We start from the raw sequence: 22,103 nt of genomic DNA, 5'->3' as shown, positions 1-22,103 counted from the left end.
GAAGTAGGTATATAGTTTGGGCAGGAGTGTCTACGCAAGATCCAATTATTTTGCACTATCATCACTTTCTTAATACAACGAAGACAGACAACACAATATAATGATGCGACAGATCCTAAAATATAAATGTTCATCAAAGGAAGCAAACAGACTTAAGAGGATTGAGATTAAAAAGATATTTTATTAAGCAAAGAGAAGGCGAAAATTTTCTCCATTACGTCATTTAAATTCATATTACTGACAGTCGAATTTTCACTCACAATTCAATACGATTTTGCATAATACGAAATGCTAGAGTCTTTTGAAATACTGTTGTTCATAAACATTTCAAGACATCACTAAATATTTAACACAAAAAAAAACACCGAGTTTAATGACCGTTAGACTATCGCTTGCTTAAAACGGTGAAGGAAAACATCATCGGGAAACCGTCACATCTGGGAATCAAGGTCGTTCTAATTTACATTAAAATGTCCTAAACAATGAAGGGTCTGTACATCAACTACACGACTAAAAGAAAGTAACACGGACGTTAAGTTTAAAGAATGAAGATGAAAACTGTGACTAAAACAGTCATTTACAAAGAACACACTTTAAATTGCAGAAGAATAAAAATAGGAAGTTTATCACTTACAAACTGCGACGCTTTGCACGTCAGATGTATTTTCATAGATAGAGCTTTACAACTTCAACGTAAATATGGTGATAAGATTTATGTTGGGGAAACCCATAAATAGCTAATCTCTAGAGATTTGATAAAAATGATTTGCCTTAGGCGTCATAATATACTCGTACGCCTAAGAAAAAGATAGGGCCAATAATTGATACCTCTGATAATCCTATTGAAATAGAAAAGCCTCTTTTCCGGGAGTAAGTCAAAATGACATCAACCCACATTGCGGGCCCAGTGTGGGGATATGTCACACTTCCACAGATTAAAGACATCCCGTCGCCATCTATTCCTTAATCCAGATACTCGTGATCGCTCCCGCATTCTCTGCGCGACGCTGGCTGATCCTGGTCCTTAGAACTTGTTTTTGAGGGATGGGTGTTAAGAGCTTACACCATTCACTATAAGAATGAGTGAGCTGTTAGACTCACCCGTCTTCTTCTTGGTCTGTTAGCTATTCAAGTGACAGGGCTAATAAAAAGGCCTACTCTAAGCGTGATGTCTGTCTAATATTAGAACATTCTTCGACTCGCGATCCCGCCGCGTCTGCTCATGATTAAGGACTCCGGTTGGGTCCGAAACTAGTCGGGCTACCCCGATAAATATGAATGAGTAAACCGTTACATCATTTAATAATGAATCAGTCTCACGATAGTTATTATAAAAATATTAGAACAGTAAAATTTATTATTGAAAAAACAGATCGAGATACAAAAGTTCGCTCCTCTATTTGATGTCCTAAGGACAATGCGACAATATTAAATCGTATTAGAAGAGTTTTCTCGAGGTATGTTATGGAATTTCTAGACGGTTATTCTTCATAACAATGATAATCTGACATTAATATTAGCGTTTCGAGACTGCCCAAAAAATGATCACTTGATGATCATTGAACATTGATTTAGAGAACCAATCAAAAGCTGAAATTGTAACCGAATGCCATTTATAGATATAACTCTTAATTATAATAAATAATAATAAATGCGGACAACATCACATACACTGTTCTGAACCCAAAGTAAGTTGCTAAAGCACTTGTGGTATGGAATTCAGAAACAACGAAGGTACCACAAACACCCAGACCCGAGACAATGTAGAAATGTGAATTTTTACATTGACTCGACCGGGGATCGAACCCGGGACCTCAGAGCTAGCGACACCTTGAAACCAGTGCGTACGCCGCTCGACCACGGAGGTCGTCTTATTAATTATGAATTCATTTTTTTTATTTACGACTCCCGCACTAAGGAATTTAATCCTTGTGTTGCAGAGGGATTTACAAACATACAAATCACATGCACAAACACACCCAGACTCAGAGCGATTAGTCAACTTCAACGCTTGGAAAAATAAAGTAAAGACCTTCGACTGATATTGATAATAAATAGCATGCAGTTATCTGATATCATAGACTTAAAATTTCTCTGGTGATGAGCAAGAATCAGTGCTTTTGATATACTACAGAGCTATTCAGCTACACAGCTAGTCCCAAAATTATAAATTAAAGTCGTTACATAAGTACTGTCTTGAACGCACCACAGAAGAATCTACAGTTTCAGAACAATGTATGTGATGTTGTTCGCATTTATTTGTTTCATTTATTTAAGTAAAGGTAGACTGCACAGATAGCCGATTGCTATAAGTGTCTTTGGTTCGACCCCCGCGCAGGACAAGCATTTTTGAGTGATCCACGAATGTATTTGAATGTTTGCTAATCTCACCACACAGTTAATAAAAGCCTCTGGGCAGGAATGATGAATGGCTTATATTTTACCAAAAAATTGGAAAAGGAAAAAATATTGACTGGACTCACATATTCTTTCCGGACCACCAGACAACTTCGGCGCAGAAAACAATTATGCTACACAGATGTTTTAAAATTTAAATATGTAAAGGTTTTTCCAATCTGAAGAAACTGCTCTATCACCACTATTAAGAATATAGAGCGTAAGATAAATTGTACTTACTAAATGTTTTTATTACTTTGAAAGGGGAAGGCCAGATACCCATAGTAAAATAGGCTTATGGCACATACATGTCCACAATTCTATAAAGACGTATCTATCTACCCTTAGAACTGTATATGTCAGCAGTAAATTATAACAAAATTATTGATGAAGTTCATGAATTCGATGATTTTTTACAAATAGAATAAAATATAACAAATTTTAAAATAATTATTGTTCCCATCCATTACAACCCATCAAATTTATGACCATGTGAAACTTTAATTTTTATTTTTCCCTAGTTTTTTCCCACTTTTTATATACTCACTTTTCTTGTTCGATTGTTTGTCGTTCCAGTTGGATTTTCCAGCAGGCTGAAATTTTCAGGGTCGCTTCAAACTCGATGACAATGCAACTTACAACTATGAAACCGGCTGGACCGATTTTGATAAAATTTGAATGGAGTTAAATTTTAAAATGTGGGATTTATATTTTTAATTCTATTTATTTAGCGGCAACAGATGTACATCAGCTGTGACAATCACAACTGTCTCTGTCGGTTTATGAGATGCAGTCTGGTGATAGGAGGAATGACCGATACACAGCGGTGCCCTCAGTAATGGGGTTCCGTTGTTTACTCTTTGGGTACGGAACCCATTATATGACTGTTCTAATCTTCATACAGGTTTTTGTACAATTTGAATGTGTTAAATACCTCTAACATAAGAATTAAATTACTTAAGGTGGGTATCGTTATAGGCGACTGCAAAAGTAGGAAGTTCTCAATTCGGCCACTATTTTTTATGTATGGACACTGATACTCCAAGATTTGCTTGCTTTGATCCTGTTGATATGTGTGAATGTTTTACTCTTCTTCTTTTAAAAAATCACTGTCTCAAAGTCAAATTCTTTATTTCAATTAGACCAGTATATGGCACCAGACTTCCTTATTTGGTGAGGAAAAGCTCCCATTCAGTCCCATAAATAATCATCGAGTTTAGTGTAGTAATTTTTCTCACGTTTTTATACACTCACTTTTCTTGCAACTCAATTTTGAGGCACTTCCCGAGAAGCTAGCAGGCTGAAACTTTTAAGGTAGCTTCAAACCCGATGACAATGCAATTTACAACTATGAAATCGGCTGGTCTGATTTTGATAAAATTTGAATGAAGGGATATTTAAAAACTTAGGATTTAGATTTTTTAGTATAGTATGATCTTTTTTATCTAATGAAAATTATTGTAAATTAAAGCGACGAAATTTTGAAACCATCATATCAAAAAGGCTTTTTTAGGCAATCCGTATCGGAGGACCTAGATTTGCATGTAAAACTGTACAGCTTAATTCTGGAAGAATTAAGCTGTACAGTTCCTGAAATTCGGTTTTCATTCTAATATTTAATTCATCTGTTATCGTCTAAATGAGCAAATCCTTACTATATTGTATTGATGTTGACATACCGTATTATCTTTAATTGCCTTATTGCTCGTGATAACACGTCATATATATAAGTAAAATGCCTTTTTATTTATTAGTTACACTTTAACGTTGTGGAATACGGTTTGGAATTGTTGAAGTTGGTGAAATACTAAATTTTTGGATCATGGGTAGCATCCTGTATCAGGTGTTTGGGACGGTGATAAGTAAATATTTTAATATTTTTTCCACCTTTTCATTCACTCACTTCTCTGGTTTGTTAGTCGGTCCGATTGGATTTTTGCAACTCGATTTTGAGACACTTCCCGTTAAGCTAGCAGAAATTTTCCGGGTAACTTCAAAACCGAAGACAACGTAATTTACAATTATAAAAACGGCTGGACCGAGTTTGATAAAATTTGAATGTGTTGAAAATTTGACATGTAAAGACGAGACGTTTTTATTTTATTATCATTACTATCTATCCATACTCAAAATATCTTAATATAATCTTACCTCTTAGTCCTAAATTAAATTTGATTAAACCCCTTTAGATTCCCTTACAAACGAAATATGCTTCTCGAAGTAAACAGTTGTATCAGGAAGTTGGTGTGCTTAAATCGAATATTATGAATGACAGTATCAGCCTTATCCATTCCAGAATGAATTTTGCCTGTAAAATATCTATAGTACTTTTACCCTTGGCTTTTAATTACCAATAATCGGTAAAGCCTTTTCCCAATATTGTTCAAACACCACGTACATTTATGCTGTGGTGGGCTTCCAGTCTAACCGGATTCAGCTAAGTACCAGTGTTTTACAAGGAGCGACTGCCTATCTGACCTCCTCAATCCAGTTACCTGGACAACTCGGTACCCCTTGGTTAGACTGGTTTTCAGACTTTTCAAGCTTCTGACTACCTGTAACGACTGCCAAAGATGTATGAATAACAGCCGGGAGACACTTTAACGTACCTTCCGAAACACGAAGGAACTCGTTATGACAAAGATGGTCACCCGTCTAACCGCATTAAGCGTAGGTTAACCTGTGATCGACTCACTGATGCAGTTATAGCTTAGACACGAGCTTCTCTCTAAATTACCTTGATAACGTGATTAAACCACTTATTTAGCCAGATAAATGTTTCACAAATGTTGCTCCTTCAGAATCTAGTCCATCCAAAGGTTGTCTGTAAAAGATCGCTTTTAGCGATAAGACCGCCCATTGTGGCACCAATAACTATATACTTGCATCCAATCCTGTACTTATGTGGTGTGCAATAAAGAATATTCTATTCTATATATTATAATAGTGGTATATGTTCTACAAATATTAGTTGTGGTATCACATGCAGTTTGCTAACCTGATAGTTACATTGAAACATATTTCTTAGCAAGTTTATGGTACTTTGACATGGTTGTGTCTTATCTGTTATCTAGAGAGTAATGAGGACGCGTTTTGACATTAAACTCTTCGGAAACTGCTCGACCGATTCTTATGCAACTTAGATGGCAGGGTAGGTCTTGAACCACTCTAATCATTTATTGGATGAATGAAGCCTTGAATAATTTACGTGGTAATACACCGTTTGCTGGTTCAGCTAGTAATATTATATTTCTAAATTTCAAATATCAATCTACTGCGCAGATGAGATACGTTCACAGTTCCTACGTTTTGGATTTCTATGATTATTCGTTCTAATTAGATTAATATTATTAATATTGACCAAATTTTTGGAATATTTCTTTTTACATTCCAATAAAATTTATTTTGCATTATTAGACTGACAGCCGGAAAATGTTTTTGCCGTTTACTATTTTACTATAGATAAATTTGTTCCGCCATTGTAATTTTACAAAGAGTTTTTTTTTACGTATTTCATTTGATCAATTTCGTAATAAAGCTGAGATAGTCATTTTCTTTGGTAACAGCGTTTTTTGATTTAATATAAATTGCACTTGTTGTAAATTTGTTTGTTTGGCACGGCACCTACACACTTATTTTGTTATTGTTCAGTACAGTGTGCTGTTGGGGAGTTTGTTGCGCCGTTTCTTCTCTCACAGCAAAAGCACTTAGGAAGCGGTGTAGGGTGGGCGAAACTGGGTGCTGTCCAATGTAATCTGACCTTCAAAAAGTGCTACTTAGTGGCCTAATTTGAATAAATGACTTTTGATTTATTTATGTTTTGTTAAAGAGAAACCTCAACCACTGGGTGGAATAGCACGAATGTGCTAACAAAGTGGTCTTAAAGGGATAAATATTATTGTAAAGAGAATTTTTTTTTATAAACCATAAACGATTGTTCAAAGTCTGGATATAATTAGTGTGTTTAAGTAAAGTTAAACGTTTGTTTAAATTCTTACAGTCGATTTAATTCTCAACTGCGGAACTAGTTATTTTTAGAGTTCTGGTGCCTAAGATGTAAAACCTTTTACTAATTCTACGCTGTCTATCCGTCTGTCATCCACTAGGCAGTATTGTATAATCACGATATAAGATGATGTATAAATGAACGTGTAATGAATTTTTTCTAGCGGCTCCGCTTCAACTACTTAAGGTAAGCGATCAGCTTGTTATAGCCTTCCTACGTTAGCTACCCTTCACATTTTTTGAAGGTTTGAGCGATTTCAAGTTGAGGTCATTTATGTACAAGTATTTTTAGATATGTATGTTAAAGATCAATCGAGCCACTTAGAAGTAGTTGAACGTTTGAAAAGATTCTATCTGAGATTATTTACAATTTTATTTTCAAAGTTTATTTTCAGTACCTTAACCCCATTATGTTTTGTCCTCAGTATGCACCATGGGTGTCAACATGGGGATCGTCTTCACCTGGCCAGCCTTCACAATAAACCTATTCCAGTCACAGAACACCACTCTAAACAGACCTATGACAGATTTGGAAATTTCCTTCTTCAGCGGCATGTCTTCTATAGGAGCTCTCGTAGCTACGCCGACAGCCGGATTCTTATTGGACAAGTTGGGACGAAAAAATTGCAGTATTTTTAATTCCACTGGATTAGCTGTAAGTATATACAACTGACTGCACGGATAGCCGAGTGGTGGAGGTCACCACGCCAAACCCACTGTGCGCGTCGTGTCGCGGGTTCGATCCCCACGTAGGACAAGAATTTGTGTGATCCAGGAATGCTTGTTCTGAATCTGGGTGTCAATGTGCATGTGATTTGTATGTTTGTGAAATACCCCGCGACACAAGGAAATAAATACCTTAATGAGGGAGTCGTTTTCTTTAAAAAAAAGTCTATTCTACTACACTTTTTTTAAGACTGCCGCAGTAGTGAATTTATTTATTTTATGGCGGAGGTTTCGACAAATATTCATAAAGATACATATCTTTATGCATATTTACATGCATACAGACACCCAGACGAAGTTTTTGGTTTTCCCGACATTGTCCATAATGGTTCTGTATCACTATATTTTTAAGACCATCATTTACATTATGGAACGCAATATATCATTGAGTATTGAGTATCGACTCAGGCTTGTCCTACGCGGGGATTGAACCCGCGACACATCGCGCACAGTGAGATTCGCACGTGATTCAACCACTCGGCTATCTATGTAGTCAATAGTTGTGATATAAAAGAAGTACAGTAAAATACTCTTATGTATCAATCACGTTTTTACAATACTCAGTTTTTAATTAGTTTTGCGATTTATTTAACTACATTAGTAAAACTATTGATTATTAATTGGCATGAAAAGATTACATCGAAATCATAAAAAAAATACTTTATATAGGTATTGTTACGTGATCTACTAACACGTGGCGTGATCGTCTACAACTCCAGTATTAAAGTTGTCACGTTCGGTGACAATATCTATAGCTTCAAATTTCAAAATTCACCCAAAAAATGAAGAAGTCATACATATAACTAATACAACTACTCTCACGTATTAATCGAGATCCCCGATCCCCGGCACGGAACATGGGTGGGTTTTAGCCAATAGAAGTCACACACCCTTCTACTCAACCCAAAGCGTAATGAGTCCTTTGATGATTTACTATCCGAAAGAACTTAGTGCTGGTACGCCCCACATTCGACTTGAAAGTCAAATATTTACACGAATCCATCTCAAGAAATGATAATAAAATCATATCAATTTCCTTTCCAGCTAGTATGGGTCATACTGACTTTCAGCAGGCAAGTGGAATGGGTCCTCGTAGCGGTCCTTCTATCCGGGATCAGCAGCTCCATATTCCTGGTCGCCTCGGTCTACATCAGCGAGATCTGCCAGGACTCCATCAGAGGCACCATGACTGCCACGAACATGGTCGCCTATGGTCTCGGGATGTTAGTGTCCTATCTTCTTGGAGGAACTTTAGACTACGCCAGCACGATTTATGTTGGATTGGGCGTCTCAGTAGCTGGAGTACTGGCACTACTACTGCTGAAGGAATCTCCAATTCATTTAATGAGTAAAGGATTTGAGAAGGTATTTAATATTTTGTATGCTTTCTTTCATTCTTCATGTTGTTCAGTTGATGCTTGTTAAGAAAGTAAAACTGGTAAAGTTTTTGTCAAAATCGACACACAAGGTTCTGCACAAGTTAGGCTGAAGGAATCTACTGAGTGACAAAAGAAAATAGGATTTTTACTTATTTGTCACTCGACTGAATGACCGTAACATCCGTTGCCTAAAATCGATCTTTATTTAGTGTAATATTCATGAGATTAAGCCCTATGACGGATGTACTGTCAGACAGAAGTTGAGATGGACGTATGGACAGACGATGGATTCTTAGCTTTAAATTGTCATTCCTTTAGTGTCTTAAAATGAAAAATCTGTTTTTTAGGAAGCCATGCAGTCAATAGCTTATTACAGACGCTTGGATATCGACTCCAAAGAAATTTTGGATGAAATTAGTAATATGAAAAGAGCTCTTAATCCTGATTTGGATGGTAAGTTATTACAAAACGTTAAGCCATTATTAAAAACTCATGTAATCTTGATTTTACACATATATCTTCGTTTCAAAGACCAACTTTGTGGTTGAAACGAAAATGTACTTTTGTATGGCACACAGAATACAGGCAATTAAACTCATTTTTGCGCACGTGGCTTTATGAAGGTAACCCCTGTATATATACAGTGACGTTGTGTTACAGCTTTCATTTGTGAGTCACTGTCACACACATTAAAGCTTCAATAATAAACAATCGCTGTCGATCCCACGCACACATAGCAACACGCGCACAAATGAGTTACGCTGTTTGGACTAAACGAAATATAATAAATTCTAAGAAATATTTTGTCTTGTAGGAGATACTTCACCTGAAGAAGAAAAATTGAAGCCAGATGTAAAACCAGCTGAGAAACTATCATTCTGGCAGTTTGTGAGTAAGTATCAGAAATTGAATATTTTTTTTTCGAAAATTTACTTGACCTTATTCAAGCGACTAGGCAGAATCTTTGGTTCCAGAACATTTACTATATTACCCGTATATTGCGCAAAAATAACAACTATTTTACGACGTTTTGATGTATTTACTGAGGTTATTGTGCGGTTAGAGAGTTTGTTGACGTTTATTATCGACAGCATACGCCCTTAGGAGTGGCGAATCAGCATGCCTCCGAAAACGTCGTGTCAGAATATGTGCTGCACGTAGGCCCTGGCGGAGCATTACATACCTATACAAAATTCCCAAGATGCTTATCCACCAAAGATGTTCGTGTATGTGTTTCTAAAGAACCAATAGGATTGCTTTAGGATAATTCTGGTGAAAATGTCTCAACGCGGCTAGATTGTATTGTAGTCTCAGTATTTTAACTTTTAACTTTTGATTTACAAGTCTATTACTCAGTGCCTACAATATGTCTTACAAAATATCTGTAGTCAAGTTACCCACAAAATTATCACAAATTTTATTTCCAGGAAAATCTCGTTCATCCCGCCGAGCGTTTGTCATCAACTTAGTGGTGATGCTAGCAGCTATCTTCCAAGGATTAATTGTTATACAAATGTACGCTGAACCGCTTTTTATGGAGGCCTTACCATCAGCCTCACCGTCGTTCTGCAGTGTCATGTTAGCCGTGGCGATGGCAGTAGCTGGTATTGTGGCTGCGTTTCTGACTGATATAGCTGGAAGACGAGTAAGTTCTTTATCATTCTGATGTTCTGGAATTTGGTTAAGGACTTTAAAAACATAATAAACACCCTTTTTTATTTTGCTCGATGTTGGTCTTGCTTGCTATGCTGCTTGGAATTGGATTTTGCACATGTAAATTAGTATCTCTACATTTGTTTATGAAAATAGAAAAAAAGTCTTCTTTCTGTAAAAATTTTATTATAGATTTTCACCTAATTATTCATAGGTGTTTTTTTAGAATTCCCAGAAGTGACTCTTGAATTGAAAATTTTAAAAAAGCCTTTCAACCTAATTTTGTTTTTTTTTTCAGCCTCTGATGATCTACGCGTCTCTAGGCACTGGTATCAGCTGCATGGTACTAGGAACCCAGTTGCAGTTCCACTGGGGCCCGACCTGGATCACGGCGGTGTTCATGTACGTCTACCCAGTGATGTACACGTGCGGCGCAGGGACTGTTCCCTTCGTGCTTATAGCCGAGTTATTTTTGCCAGAGGTAAGTTTGCTAGCACTTAACAACCTTCTTTATGTGAAAGCCGTTGAGGAATTTAATCCTTCGGCCGCGAAGAATTTCACAGACATTCAAGTCACATACGCAAAGTCATCTAGACTCGGAACAAGTATACGTGGATAGAACAGACACTTGTCCTTCGTGGGTTAAGCGAGATGATTAAACCATTACTTTTGTGGGGGTCAGATATTCAACAGTTTTAAACATGGCTCTTAAAAAATAATCTTCAGTATGGATGAATCCCTACCATATAGTTCCAATCACTCTCCAAAATAAATGAAACTCATAAAAAAACTCTCTCTTCAGGTCAAAAGTATCTTCTCAATGGTACTAATTGAATCGATCTGGGTCTGCAACTTCGTCATCCTCTTCATCTTCAACCCCCTTCTGAAAACTGTTGGCTGGGGACCTGTCTTCTACATCTTCGCGACCCTCAGTTTCCTCTCAGCTCTCTACAGCTTCATCTTCCTGCCTGAGACCAAGGGACTCACTGTCGAAGCGATACAAGGACTCTTCGCTAAGAAAAGAAAACCAAGAAATTCAGCCTGATGTTTTAATAAATTTAGTATTTTGGCAGTGATTTGTTTTATTTTTTATTTGTTTTGTGCTAAGTTGAATCACCTTTGAATACATATTTGAATGCAAGTGCATTTGAAATACCACTATTGTAGGGATATTGTACCATAGGTCTATTTCGGTTTGGCACAAATCGAGTTTATAGAAAAATACTCTGCTACTTTTTCGCAACGCTAACCCGGTTGATGAAAAGAAAATTCTACTTTTTATTGTGAGTACGAGACAAATGGTTGTCGTACTAATAGGTATACTTCTTAATGCAAACATAATATAGAATAATAACACTCGGACACAAAACAAATACAAACGCTCCTGGTTGGGAATCGAACCCAGGAACTCTTGTTCACCAGTCACCACAAACTCTACGCCAACGGGACGATAACGTATACACAATCAAGACGACGTATGCGTTTGTTCCATTCACTATGATTCGATCAATTTATATTTTCGAGACAAAAATATAAATACGTATTCATTATTAAACTCTAAACTACAAAACGGTCACTGAAAAAATATTGTCATCATTACTATTCTAATAATTCACAAGCTACTAAAATAAGCTTTAAACCAAACAAATATGACCTCTTTTAGACTTAATACAAATTCTATGGCCTATGGTCCATTCGGCCCCTTTCGTTGGCAATAAACATGTACAATGGAACGAACATTGTTTGCCATGCCGTATACCATTGGCCTACTACCCCCGTTTAATATAATTTCACCTTTATAAGCTTCGGTTTGCATCTTTGTACGTTTTAAGATTTATGAACGCTTAGGCTTCCATTGGTATACCATTTATTTGAAAACCGTTTAATATTGGTTTAAAAATAATTGAATGTTTAGTACCGTTTTAGAATTTTATGCTGTGCGTGTAAGGTTGCATATTTTAAAAGTAATTATTATGTAAATTGAGGGCTAGAAGTTTACATAATATTCGACTCATTTCCTGAAATTCCCGAATTATATTTGCGATTCCTATACATATTAAAAACGTTCCTTCCTTTCTGCTTATGTCCCAGTTTATTTGTAGCGCAACACGTTTAAAAAAAACTTACAATACCTTTGTAATACCTTTTATGTGTATAAGAATCAACTAACTTCTTTAAAGCTTAACACATATTTTACAAAACCCATGTGTGTGTGGTCATTTCACGACATTAGGTGATATGAAACAATTTGGAGATTGCTATAATCCAAAAAAAGTAAACTAAATTCTACTCGAACATAAAAGTATTCATTTCTCCTATACAACAAATAAAGATAAAACAAAACGTTAATTAACGTCTGAATTTCCCAAATAAAAAAACCAGTCACAATACACACTACACAAGCGCGTGTACTAGGCAAACATAATAAATAAGAATGTCGTGTGACGTTACTTTACGCAAGAGTCGAGCAATAAAGCCTAAGCTTTATGTGTTCTGGCATAAAATACTCTTTATTACACCTGATTTCCTGGTACCGTATGTCAAGTTCAAGTGTTTGTTGTATGGGATAATGTGATGTATGAGTTCAAATAGGCGTATCTGGTTTTGTACATACGACGAACAGGTTCTATCTCAATGGAGACAAAACACTTTTTGGGGGTATTGTTCTGTGTATGAAAATAAATAAAGCGGAAGCGTTATAGGATCGTTATGTAGTTCGTCCATAAGTACGCTTGTCTGTTGGTCAGGATAGTTCTTTCAGCGTTTCTTTCTAACGCGTGAAGGTTTGTGAAATTGATGTTAAATACTCAGGTCTTCCGTCAGTAAAGCTATCAAAAAGTTCAACTAATTAGATAATACATAAAGCTGAAGAGTTTGTTTTTTTGATTGTGTGTATGTTTGAACGCGCTAATCTCAGGAACTATTGGTTCAAATTGAAAAAAATTTTTTGTGTTCAATAGACCAATAATCGAGGAAGGTTTTAGGCTATACAACATCACGCGGAAAATGTGGCAAAAACGGGGAAAAATATTAATCTTCGAGGGCTTTCGTTCAAAAATTCCTAACTTATATCTTCTAACCACGCGAATGAAGTCGCGGGTAACAGCTAGTGTAATATGAAACGACTATGGTTTATACAATTTAAACCATTGTTTATTCTAAGACACTACTGCAAAACCATATAGCTAAGCATGAGAATGCCCAGATTACAGATTCAGAATCTAAAATTACTAAAACGCAGTTAGATATAATCTATTTTGTTTACTTATAAAAGGTCTTTATGTTCCACAACATGGTTTAAAAATAAAACGAGACAAAAAACAATTATAAAGCAACAATAAAGATAATCAAATCAAACATATCAGTTGTTTATTTATTTTACATGCGTTTGTACACTCCAAGATTTAGATTATCTGTTAAGAGTGTTCACCTTTAAGTAAATAAACAATTGTATGGACTAGTTCCCTCTGCTTAGCTGTGACACGTCTAAAGCGAAGTGTTACACAAGCAAAGTCTAAATAAAATTTGAAGTTATGTATACTAATATATAAAGCTGAAAAGTTTGTTTGTTTGTTTGAACGCGCTAATCTCAGGAACTAATCCAAATTGAAAAAATCTTTTTTTGTTGAATAGACCATTCATCGAGGAAGGCTTTAGGCTATAAACCATCACGCTGCGACTAATATGAGCGAAGATAGGTACAATGGAAAATGTGAAAAAACAGGACAGGTATAAATCATAACATATATCTTCTACCCACGGGAACGAAGTCGCGGGCAACAGCTAGTTTGGAAATATCGTGTGTAATATATCATAATGATTTTATACAAATTACTTCTTTTTTATTGACATTTTAGTTTGACATCAATAATGATGTTGCACAACTTACGCACAACGCCATGAAGTTTCAAAATAAACAAAACTTGTACATCTCTACTGATATACAATATCATCTACCCGAGCGAAGTCGAGACAGTCAGAAACAACAGAAGCCCTGATATATTTCTTAGTACATAATATAGATAAACAGCAATTAGTATTTCTGTGTCTGGACACTTCCTAAAACTTCTCTGAAAATTTTGTCCCGGGAGGGAATCGAACCCACTACCTATGGTTTTACAGCTAGGAACACTAACCACAAGACCAAAAGGCTTGTCAATGCAATTGCAAATTTGTCGAATAACGCTCAAATGTATGGAAATTACATTTCGTTTTGATAAATTACTTCACTTTGAGTTGTGGTCGCTATACATTCGAATGTTTTCTATTGACGGAGACGATTATACAATTTATATCACTTTTCAAGGTGGGCTTGTTCTTAATGCGTGCAAAAATAATCTGAAAAACTATTTCAAGTAAATCAGTTTGGGAAATAGACTCACGATAAATTAGGAAAATGAAAATAATTTTACTCGTCTGTATAAATTAACCTTTATTATCCTCTGTTATCTTAATCATGTATTAAATTCGTGTACAATTACCATTACTCATTTAACACAACATCAACATTAAAGATTTTCACACTCTATAAAAATACATTTCATTCTCTAGTCCCTAAATTAAATATTCTTTCTCTATGTTGGCCAAAAGGAACATTTGAACACACAAATTTTAATAGACTACGCAACTTGTCCGTTCTTGGTTTAGAAAGAATGGGGTGAGTTGAAGCTAATCTAAACTCCTTACAAAATTAACCCGCAAATATCTTCCCGCGGGATACAAAATCAGTAATCTTGCAAATATTAGCTGCGAGATTGGAAGAGTCGTGCAGATTAACATTATAATGTAAATTCCAGGTTTTGGGAGCCTATCACCATTTTTTCAATGAACATCTATTGCTGTACATAGTTTGCATTTCGATGCAAAATTGTGCTTTGTGCTCCTCGTGATAAAGTACATATTATTATCATCACTCGACATCACTATATCTGTACAAATTCTAATTATAATCAGGTTTTTACCTCTTTTCAGATACACTTCTTTCAAACATTCATTTCAATTACTCACCCACATAAGAAAATCTTAAATCCACTTTCACACTTTCGCTTGATTAAATTACACTCTCAATGCTTCTTTCTTGATCTTAACACGTCTTGTATCTGTTCATTTGAGAGTCCTTTCGTTTCTGGTACGAAAAAGATGGAAAATATAGCATTTAACAAGCTTACAATTGAGAAAATATAGAAGACTCCGTAAATTCCTAACAAAGACACCAGGAACGGGAAAATGGCGATGATCAGGAAGTTAAGGAACCAGACCCACTCTATGATGATCATGGATGCCAAACTTTGGACCTGAAAACAAGAAAAGAAGACGTTTAAGTAAATTTCATTTATTGAAATTACTCTCCTTAGTACTATTTTTTGGATGTCAAATTATATTGGTGAAACTAAAGATGATCGCAGACGGTGATAAATGAGAATCTATACTAATGTTATTAAAATTTTAGTAACTCTCTCTGTCTACATTCTTCGTCCACTGAACAGTTTCAAAGATTGTGATAAAATTGCTATGAAATCGCTCAAGAAAGGAGATAAGCTTCTTTTTGTCATATAATATGAAGATTTAAATACATTAATGCTGGACAAAGACCTCTTCACCTCACTAATAAAAGAAAACTCCCAAATAGTCGAGTGTTCTCAAACTTAACGTCTATTATCGAGTTAGGCTCTGCGTCCAGCAGAGAGATTGCACTCCGACTGCAATTGAACTACACGTTTGCTTTGCAGTTCCATAGCAGTCGCGTCAACTGCATTCAAACCGCACTTGAACAGCAATTGCGGTTGGATTGCAGTTGAAATGCGATGTAACTCGAGCCTAAGGGTTCGTTTGTTGTTTTCTCGAGTACACATGTCTTGTACCATGACATAAGAACTGACCTCAGTGATAAACATCTCAGCCAGAAGAACGTAGGGCATGGATCCGGCGCCAGTCATGAAAGAGAAGCAGTAGACCATGATCAGGCATATGATGAGCCATGCGGGACCAGAGTTCATCTGAAGAAGCACTCCGAGACCTGCCATGCTGATGCACACCAGGAAGGATGAGGAGATCAAAAGAATCTGGAATAACGAAAAAAAAATATGCATATTGTTTTTCTTTTTATTTTTTAATCGGATATCTATGTGCTATGTGTTTAATTGCTGATTGAAAAATCGTGAAAACTGGTCAATAAACGACAAAAAATAGATTTAATATGATCACTTATTGTTGGCTAATCACAGCTTTGTTTTTTTCATTATCTGCAAATAAGTATTATATTATTATCTTTTTTTGAGATTGTGCTTGCCATTAAAATTCTGCAGAGTTATGCCAAAGCACGTAACATTTATAACAGAATTATTAAAATTATGATTATGATGTTTACATTTTTATGTCAACCAGTTATAGATGAAGACCGACCATCGTGTAGTACAAGCACTTGAGATCTAGTTTTAAGTTTAGGTGCCTTTTGTGCATTTGACTTGAATATTTGTGGATCCTTTAGCGATTTAAATCTTACACCTTATATAGCAGTTCAAAGAATCACTTGGCTTTTCACTAGATTAAGACAATTTGAAATAGTTTTCTAATTCAATAATCCACTTACTTTTCGTCCAGCCTTATCAGCAATCAAAGTGGTGACTAAAGTACCAAAGAACTGCAGTATAGAGAAGATGACCGAGTAGAGGTCGGTGTGCGCCGGGTCTGTCTCTGTGAACACCGTCTTAGAGTAGACCTGGACTGGCACGATCCCCATGAACACCTGGAATCAGATGATATGCTGTTTAACATCGGTCAAGTGAGCGTTAGACTTGCGTTACTGTGAGCTAAGTACAAATAGGCTAGAAAATATGGTCATCTATAAAATTAATTGTTACTTTAACTCTTTTTTGTGAGAATGTCTAGCTATGAGATACTTATTGCCTGGTGGCTAATGGTCAGAAAGACAGACGGCGGAGTCTTATTAATAGGGTTCAGTTTTTTTCCCTTTTGGGTACGGAGCAATAAAACTAAAGTTGACAATTGGAGCCAAAATACGACTGGAGCAAACAGAAATTACTACTAGGTATAAAAAGTCTGTTGATACGATCAGATTCATAATGAGAAAATAGTAAAAAGTATTCTACATAAATGAATGAGCTACTCTATTATTTGAAACGCTGCCTATTGGATATATTCTTAAATTTTGGAGGACCTGAAAAAAAAATCATACATGATTTGCCTGCGTCTAGATCAAACCTAAAACTCGTGCATGCAAATCTAGACATAGAACCACAAGGACACCATGAGACAATGAACAAAAACTAAGTTTATTCACCTGCATTGATATAACAGTCGACACGACAACGAATCCTCGACGAGATGAAGGTGACACAACTGAAGATAAAACAAAATATTTACATAAGGATGCAACTAAAAACATACTATCAATGTTGTGTATTCTATGACTAATTTATTAAAAACTAGTTTAAATAAACTAGCTAAAATAAAAACAATAATTAAAATAGGGCATCAACAAATTCATCGGCATGACTGTCGTCTGGGAGTGTGCCTACAAGGTTGGCAGCATTACCACCCCAAATGCCAATGGTTATCCTCTGTGCGAGGTAAAAGCCAGCCTTTGGGTCACGGGAAGTGTCAACAAGAGGCTTTGCGTGGTGGACGAAACAGTAAGCAACACCTAGTTTTGAATAAACAGGATAGACAAAGCTATGCTCAAATTTATCGGGATGACATTCCATTTGATTTCGTTTTTTGATTTAACATTGAGCTAATTTTATCTTGAGAGAATTGGTGGTTTATCGTTCAAATATATGTATAATATGAACACCAATGAGGTAAGTAAAGAAAATCTGCTTAAATAGACGTAGCCTCTGAACCTCTTTTACAAACTTACATAAAAGTTTAATAGCTGACATCTTCTGGACCTCCGGCATCGCCTCTTCCAAGTTCAACTTCTGTTTTTCAGCTTCTTCTGCTTTTGGGTCCGTATCTGTAAATTTTCATTATTTTATACAACTCCTTGAAACAATAATAGTTACAATATAAGCATCTTTGTTTTTATTTAAATCCAAGGCTGGATAGAAAATAGGATTAAAACGATGACTTAAAAAAAATTAATGCCTGCCGGTCCTTTTTGAATAATTTTCTTGTAAGCAGGTCTAGAATTTCTTTATTTACACAGCTTTAATTATTATAATTAAATGTACATACCGGTTATGGATATCATCTCTACAGCCGGCATGAGCTGATTCCTGATTCTTGTCATTTCTTTTATCACTACCGGTGACGTCACTTCTACGCCTCGGAACTTTGCCATTGATTCTCTTGCCTCCTGAAAAATTCACAAAATCTCAGGTTTAATCCTAACTCAGGCAAAGTTATAATATGATCTTTATTATTTACTTTAAAGCACCACTAATAAACAGTACAGGAAAATGTGAAGGAAGCTGGATTTTAAAATTTTGGGATCCGGAATCGTCATACTGCAGTAAGCTGGCCAGCTGATCAATTTTCAAACAATCTCCACATGAGAAGAGTTAATAAATAAGTCAACTTAATCTTGACTGCACGAATAGCCGAGTGGTATAAGTCACCATGCCACGCGGGATCCCTGACTAGCATTTGTATGATCCACAAATACTTGTTCTCAGTCTGGGTATCTTGTGCTTGTGACTTAAATGTTATGAAAACCTCCTACGGCCAGGTGTCGGACTGGCAAGGTAACAGCAGGGTTTTAAATACGAACCGTAAAAACCGAGTTTGAACTTACTTCATCTCTATTATTCTTGAGCAGATACACAGGACTCTCAACAACTAAAAATATAAGCAGAGTCCCCATTGCACTGAGAAGCAGCTGTATCCAGATGATGTACTTGTAAGTCAGGAACCAGCCAGCCATGTATGAGATGAATGTCCCCAAACAATACAGTAGAACGGCCACTGGAAGGAGAAATTAAATACAGTGTAAACAAACTAGGTTAGAGAAGTCACTGACCAACATGTCACACTTCTTAAGACGGTTTGTAAAGCGGCTGGCACGTACAACCAGGAGTCACAGGTTTAAGTTCGGACATAATTATACTCAATACTTAATTTCGCTACACAATGTATAAAGGTCTTAAATATAACTAAGTAGCAATTGTGAACCCTGTCGGGCAAGAAAATATTAGGATGGAGGTATCTTTGGTTCGCCTTTCCTTATACCTATGCGAAATCTATTAGGGGCTATCTGTGACCGGTAGTTATATTAAAATGTTATATACAAACAGTGGATGGCAAAAGCAATAGACCGGACAGAGTGGAAGAACCTAAGGGAGGCCTTTGCCCTGCAGTGGGAAAGTAATGGCTGAAAAAAAAAAAATAGAAATGCGTAGTGGCCTCGCAACCCCAATCTTTTTCGAGCCATAGTTTCGCTTCACGGACAACTAGTCAGGAGCCCATGCTCTAAGGTCTGGAGTCTTACATCACTAAGCTATTTTCCTCACCTGATGCTAAACCGCCTCGTATACTGTCTTCAGCTACTTCCGAAATGAAAATTGGTGTTAACACGAGAAAACCACCGCCGGCAATACCAGCGAAAAATCTCGATGCCAGGATAAGTTTCATTGAAGTTGATACTCCTATTATGGCCCACGTTAACTGGAAATCAATATTTGATGTTAATGTTATTAATTAAATACTTAATTGAAGAGAATCGTCATTTCATAAAAATGCATTTACCGCTTAAGTATAGGGCGAATGAACTTCTCATAGTAGTTTTTTGTAAGGTAAAATAAAAACATTCACACATTAGAGTGCAATGTCAGTCTATCATTTTTTTATATGGTTCACACCCGTACCATGTTCAAACGGAGTGTTTGGGAAACCTTTGCTGATGTCAAAAGCTTTACCACCGCGTCTTAAATAATATTATTATGGCTGCGGAAGCGTGTCAGCGCAACACTCGGCGCAGATCGGCCTCCCACGCCTCATCCACATCCACGATAACATTACTTTAGGATGAGGTAGTAGATCTTCTGTGTTGCGTGAAGGTTACCTACCTACTTGTGTTGGCTACCTACTGTGTAAATCCTTGAATTCGTTATTTAATTTTACTCCAAACACAATCACCGTATCAAGCTTCTACTTATTTCAAGCACGAAATCAAAATCACTATGAACTTTTAATCGCACTCACCACATAAGGTAACGACAAAATCACTCCACCATTCCGTCTTCCGAAACGATTGATCAAGAATCCAGCTATGGCTGTTCCAATCATTGCGCCTAACGAGGGCAGACTTCCCAGTAAAGCCTCTTCGCCCTTCGTCATAGGTGCTGATAGAGGTGTTGTTGTATTAGAGGAATAGTATTCTGATGTGTATGAGGGCCATACGTTAACGGACCCCATGATCAGTGAGCCGAAGCCACCTGAAAAAATAATCAGTACTGGTACAGTTAAAATTTCAAAAGTAGCATTTATAGTTGATGTTATTCCACTGTTACAAAAATGATGAGGGTAAACGTTTAAACACTGTAAGGGGGCAGATGTGGGGATTTTTTTTTATTAATTTCTTAAATCTCCTAGGACTCAAATGAAAGCGCACAGAAACAGAATATGAATTATTTATCATGAGAGTTCATAGCTTTTGATAAAAGTCTGATGAGAAAATTAGCCGTGGGGAAATGGGATATGGATGTCCTTTAGTCAATTGAGAGTATTAACACCACAAATATATCTTATTCTTTGCTATTCAGCTAAAGATGATTTATCATGTTTGGGTTACTGTCAGGGATTTTTTTAATTTCTTGCTTTATCTTGCCTTGGGTTTTCTATTACTGAACATAAATACATAGATAGATAATAACATAAAATCATTAATTTATTACCTAGAAACAAATTGACCGAGGTTCTTCATATTAATCAATCCTAAGATAGTATGTTTAAAAAATAAAAATCCACTGAATTATTAACCAAATAAAGTGTCAAATCTGGATTATTTTCATGTCCTTGGTTCTCATTGAATAAGATATATGATTTAAATTTTTATAAGCTAGTTCAATTATATTATGTACGGTACTATTTATCTTATGTCTACACTTAAGATAATTGTTGCTCAATCACAATAGAAATCAATAAATCCCAAAACCATTGACCCATACTCCATAAAACCGCTATCAACAAATACTAGAAATTCAAACAGAACTTCTTCCAATTCATCAAATGCTTCAAATTCTAAAATCTAGAAGGTAAGAGAAAATTATTTAATTGATTGGTTCCTATTCACAATGGGATTATGTCATCTTTTGGATTTTAATTTATTATAATTGATAGGACTTTTTTCATTTGCCTCGCAAACATAAATTGATATAATTATATTGAAATGGATTGTGTACAAATTTTACGAAATCGTTGCTTTACAAACTCTCCTAAACTTTAGAGCAGTATTTCTTCGACAAATTTGTTTAAATTCGTGATAGAAAATACATGTATTTTATTGCTATTAGATCTAAATTCGGGACTTAATATTTTTTTACTCTTTATACCAAATCATTATCCCTATCTAACAAAATCTAGTTCTTCAATTCACTTACCGGCCACTGCCACATGGACCTGCCTTAGCCTTCCTCTGTTCATGATGAATCACTCACAACTACTGGCAACGCTAAATCACCCCGCTAATATTAACAACATTTTGGCAAATAGTTTATTACATAAACGTATTAGAATAAATAGAGTGTGCTAACATTGAGATGTGTAAATTTATCTTAAGATAAGAGACACTGCTTCTTATCATTTGTATAAGATTGTTTGTTTGTCCGTGTGTTCGTGTTTGAGATGAAGAGGAATCAAATTTGTTGTAACTTTACCGTGTGTTGCATCGATATGAAAAGACTTGTCAAGTGTGAATTGTACAATTAAGACAGAAACAAATAAACTTTTTAACAAAATTATTCTCCTATTAATTTTGTAACCGTT

The 22,103-nt window shown here is 35.8% G+C and overlaps 2 protein-coding genes across 3 annotated transcripts; one reads left to right on the top strand and one right to left on the bottom strand.

Moving 5' to 3' along the window:
* Positions 1-4,150: 4,150 nt before the first annotated feature.
* On the top strand, positions 4,151-11,232 carry LOC113494102 (sugar transporter ERD6-like 5). Of its 2 annotated transcripts, none has more exons than XM_026872250.1 (8): positions 4,151-4,259; positions 6,828-7,057; positions 8,173-8,493; positions 8,855-8,960; positions 9,322-9,399; positions 9,935-10,152; positions 10,459-10,641; positions 10,963-11,232. In XM_026872250.1, exons 1-8 carry the CDS (start codon positions 4,220-4,222, stop codon positions 11,203-11,205), a joined length of 1,419 nt encoding a protein of 472 aa, XP_026728051.1. In that variant the 5' UTR covers positions 4,151-4,219; the 3' UTR covers positions 11,206-11,232. The 2 variants fall into 2 exon arrangements, with proteins under 2 accessions (XP_026728051.1, XP_026728052.1); XM_026872251.1 differs by having other exon boundaries at positions 4,163-4,252.
* Positions 11,233-15,162: 3,930 nt separating this feature from the next.
* LOC113494101 (probable metabolite transport protein CsbC) lies at positions 15,163-21,858 on the bottom strand. Its single transcript, XM_026872249.1, has 10 exons — positions 21,719-21,858; positions 20,322-20,554; positions 19,631-19,784; positions 18,916-19,085; positions 18,357-18,477; positions 18,040-18,135; positions 17,461-17,519; positions 16,750-16,905; positions 16,040-16,222; positions 15,163-15,454 (listed from the first exon to the last, which is right to left on the bottom strand). The coding sequence occupies exons 1-10, from the start codon at positions 21,759-21,761 to the stop codon at positions 15,224-15,226; spliced, it is 1,446 nt and encodes a 481-aa protein (XP_026728050.1). The 5' UTR covers positions 21,762-21,858; the 3' UTR covers positions 15,163-15,223.
* Positions 21,859-22,103: the final 245 nt, after the last annotated feature.

This window comes from Trichoplusia ni, chromosome 5 (genome assembly GCF_003590095.1).
Source record: "Trichoplusia ni isolate ovarian cell line Hi5 chromosome 5, tn1, whole genome shotgun sequence".
Taxonomy (NCBI): Eukaryota; Metazoa; Arthropoda; class Insecta; order Lepidoptera; family Noctuidae; genus Trichoplusia; species Trichoplusia ni.
The sequence above is the reverse complement of the archived record's forward strand: the minus strand, read 5'-3'. Positions and strand labels throughout refer to the sequence as shown.